This window comes from Morone saxatilis, unplaced genomic scaffold (genome assembly GCF_004916995.1).
Source record: "Morone saxatilis isolate NCDOM2014 unplaced genomic scaffold, NCSU_SB_2.0 Contig24, whole genome shotgun sequence".
Classification (NCBI taxonomy): domain Eukaryota; kingdom Metazoa; phylum Chordata; class Actinopteri; family Moronidae; genus Morone; species Morone saxatilis.
In genome coordinates this window covers 26,154,842-26,159,067 of record NW_023339807.1, presented here as the reverse complement: position 1 = coordinate 26,159,067, position 4,226 = coordinate 26,154,842, and the positions used below count along the sequence as shown (strand labels likewise).

General features: G+C 40.4%; 2 protein-coding genes across 2 annotated transcripts in view; both read right to left on the bottom strand.

The window, feature by feature from the left end:
* Nucleotides 1-4,226, bottom strand: part of LOC118336472 — a 744,338-nt gene that overhangs the window by 499,112 nt on the left and 241,000 nt on the right. The gene's annotated exons all lie outside the window — the stretch shown is intronic.
* On the bottom strand, nucleotides 569-3,662 carry LOC118336475 (coxsackievirus and adenovirus receptor homolog; the record flags this gene model as incomplete). Its single annotated transcript, XM_035673141.1, is given in 3 exon segments — nucleotides 569-824; nucleotides 1,574-1,948; nucleotides 3,606-3,662. Coding segments are annotated over 3 exon segments (683 nt in total), but the record flags the coding sequence as incomplete, so codon positions are not given.

Below are 4,226 nucleotides of genomic sequence, written 5' to 3'. Positions count from 1 at the left end.
AGCTCTCTGCTGCTGCGGCTTTCTGGCAAACACGTCCTAAAACATAAAAACAGGCTGAGTACAATCTCACATATGACTTTACTGAAAAAAACCTTAATGTTTAATACACAGAATTCAGTTAGTGTTTGACAAAGGTTATACAATGATAAACTTTACAGAGCAGATATTTCTGCTGCAGCAGATAAAAGAAATGTCATTTCATTTGGACTTTAATGGGGAATGACTACATGATGTTTAGAGATGAATCTAGAAATGCTGTACTAAGTAATGAATACAGACTTTGTCAGATTTGTATTTGGAGGTGAAATGTACCTTTTGATGACGATGGATGCCACTATGACAATGAGCACAGTGTGCAGAGTGAAGACAACCAGATGAACAACCAGCCATCTGTCAACTGCAGCAGTATTTGATCCTGTGAGACAGGACAGAAAGTTGTTGGACTGTAGACATTAAAAATATGTTTCTATGTTCAGAAACAGGAAACTGTTTAAAGAATAAAGTGTGAATCGATTCCTCCTCTTCGTTAATCACATTTCACTACAGAGAAAACTGATCAGACAAACCTTCAGCCTCCACATGCAGACTGTACGGCAGGGAGAGTGTGTCGGTCCTCAAACCACAGGTGTAGTTCCCAGAATCCTTTGCAGTCAGCGGGCCGAGCTGGAGGGCGGGGCCAGACTCTGAGAGGGCGTGGTTGTCTTTGAACCAGGTGACCTCCAGTTGGTGGATAGTGCAGACTGCAGTGCAGTACAGAGTGACTGATTCTCCTCTTCTCATCTCTCCGTCTGCACTGGAGCTGTTTATCCTCATTCTAACAGGATCTAAAACAAAGAGTTTAAGACTTGTTAGAGCTTCAATCTCTATTTAAACTCACCCACACATTGTCTGGACTGGAGCCCAGAGACGTTCCTGCTGCTGGAGAGCAAACAGTTTCCTCTCGTGCATGCTCAAATGAACGCAGCACGCGCACGCTGCTGCCTGTTGGCGTTTATCAAAGCTAATAAACAGACAGTTACTGTTATTGAGTGACGTCACACTGGGAGAGAAGTTTATCTGATTCCTGTTCCCACAAGTCACTCTCAGGGAGTTTTCTCCTCTTTTTCTGACAGTCTGTTCATCCTCTCAGTTGGAAACAGTGACACCCGCTTTGATACGAGGGGGAGGCGGGGCCTTACGCAGCTTCTGGCTCTGCTGTCTCTCTTCCTCTCTCATTTCCTTCCTGTTTCTCTCCAGAGGTTCCTCTTTAGTCCACACTCATCTTGCATTCAGCGCCGCGGCTAAAAGAGGCTGAGCTGCTCCCCCTCTGTCTGAGTGTATTTCTCATCTGACTGATGCAGAACATCAAACCCGTTTGAAAAGTCAAAGTAAACTCAAAATGAAAACGCTTCTTATTAACAGCATTATTGTGTACTTTTACTTTGAATATTTAGGAACATTTAACTTCCACCACTGGGTGTGACTGCAACCAAACAGAGCCTGGCTCTCTGTGCTAAATAAAGGTTAAGATGATCTAATGATCATTAATATTATTGCTATTGTTGGTTTTAGTATTATCATATGATGATCTTACCAGTGACTGTAACGTTCACTCCTGATTGGCCAGTAAAATGTCCTCTGGTGTAATTAACTTCCATTCTGAAGCGAAATGTTGCGTTATCACTCTTCTGTATATCTGTGATCTGTAAAGTGCAGTTTCCCTTCTTGTCTCCCAGATATTTGTAACGATGGTCGTTGTTCACAGACTCACTGTCGTACACAGACGGGGTGAGGCCTTGACAAATCGGATGGTTCTGGCACCAGCGGACTCTGACGATCTCTAAAGGAACTTGTCTTCCATTCTCTTCAGTGAAAGTCTTGAGTGGTGTGAAGGAGCAGAGGAGGGTGACAGTGGATCCTTTCACAGCACAAACAGGATCTGAATAGTTCACACTCTGACCTCCAGCACCTGGATACAAACAGACTGACATTAAAAACTGAATTCTCTGATTCTCTCTGTGAACTGAGATTAACAGACCTGTTACTGGATCCCATATTAAACTATATTCGTTTCATTTATATTAAGGATTTAAGTTCTGCATAATTAAGGGCGGAGACACTTTGAGTGACAGGTGGCTGTGCTATAAAAACACATCAATAAATCATGAAACCATTCTTGTACACAATATCTACACATCCTGTTAACATGAGAAAATGTTGTCAGTGCAGGAACTGGATCACGTATCGACTGACAGATCATCCATCCACTAACACTGTCCTTACTGTAATAATCAGCACCCACCCAGAGTGAAACAAGAAACGGCTGCTTCACCCATTTCCACACTGATAACAGCGAGCCACCACACGAGGTTTGCAGCTATTCAGGGTTTGACGCCACTGATTAGCTACCAGAATGCATTGCAGGGCCGCTCGTATCAACAATGAATGTAAGGTGTGGAAATAATTGATCCTGTGGACACGAACCTTAACAGACACTTTAACACAACCAGGTTTCTAAAAACAGACGTTCAAAACTGTTTCAGAATTCAGAATTAATGAAGAAAGAATTCATATTAATGAAGTTTGTGTAAAAAATCAGGGAACAAAACTAAAATAATAATTTATTAGGTAATAATGAATATATGGAGCTGCAGTTCTCATTAATGAGGCTCTGTGAGGGGGTAAAATGGGACTGCTGCAGTAGGACACATTGTGAGATTATGATGATGATATTGTGCACTGGTTGGATGTTGAACTGTCTAAAGCAGACTCCTGTTAGAAACCTGCTGTAACCTGTTATACTAAATAATCCCAATAATATTCATATATCATTCAAACTGAAGTAATGTTTAAAATGTAAAAGGTAGTTCAGGAGTTTATGTGTCTGTACTAGTATTTGTTACTTCACCTCCGTCAATGAGGACAGTTTCTTCCTGCACAGCTTTATTTATTTCATAATCACATAAAAGTACTCACACTGATATTATTCTGCATATTATTTGATTGTTATTGATGTGATCATGTGAAAGCAGCTTTTTAATCTTGTATTTTACTTTACTTTGCAGACGTCACAAACCTTTAGAGTCTTATAATAACCACAGACACATGTTCTGTTTTCATCTGGACACAAGTTTTATACACTAAACCACATCTGAACATTACAAAGTATAAAATCAATCATCATCACCTGAGCACTACCGGCTATTTAGTTATTGATATTGATATGATGGGACTAAAATAGTTTCCACTGGTTAAATAAGACATTATCTAATAATAATAATAATAATAATAATAATAATACAGTCTCAGAGCAAGAGTCTGGCCGTACATTTCTAGTGCAGTGTAATTAAGGTAAAGTTTATTTATAAAGCTTTACACTGTAATAACACATATCACACACAGCTCCTGACATTATAAATATGATATTGTAATTGGACTGGTACATGTGAGCCTCAATGTGTCTCAATCTAAAGTCACTCTCTGACTTCCCGTTTCTTTTTATTTGTTTTTCCGAGAACTTCTCTCACCAACTTCTCCTCATGAATTACTGGACCTTCTTTTTCTAAATGACTGGTCATAAAGAAGAACCCAGTGGACATTGAGAGGAGATTCAGGTTCAGTCTTACCTGCCAGCATTAACATGAAGCCCCAGAGAATCTTTTTGTCCCAGACTGCCATCCTTACTTTTAGAGTCTGAGAGTTGTGACCTCTTCCCCCGTCAGAAAAGTGTAAAGTGAGCGGCTGACTGACTGATTGTGAAATGATGAAGGAAACATATTGAGCTCATTTTCTGACTTCCGCCTTTCTTTTTTTTCGACGTCTTTCGTCAACTTCATCTGTGAACCACATCTCCAAATTTCAGCTTCACCAATGTCACTTCCCTAATAGATAGATAGACCGAACAAAACCGTCCACAGATTATCTTTACAGCCATCATATTCTGAGAGGGAACTTCCTCAACAGCCAGAGACTCACAGAGCGAAGCATCGACTGCTTTCTGTCAAACTGAACACAGATTCCATCTTTAGAAGCTGTTTCTGTATGAAACTGTATCTGTATTGAGGACTTTCAGACGTTCAGCAGACTTTAGGAGCCAATAGGAAGAGACATTAGCATCCTGCTATACAGTTCTGCAGGAATGTTTGTAGTCCAACCCAGAAGTTAGCATCGTCCTGGTTCCTCCGACAAAAGGCCAGAGGGACTTTTAGCATTGTGTCTTTTTGTATTAGCATTGTGACTTTCTGTAT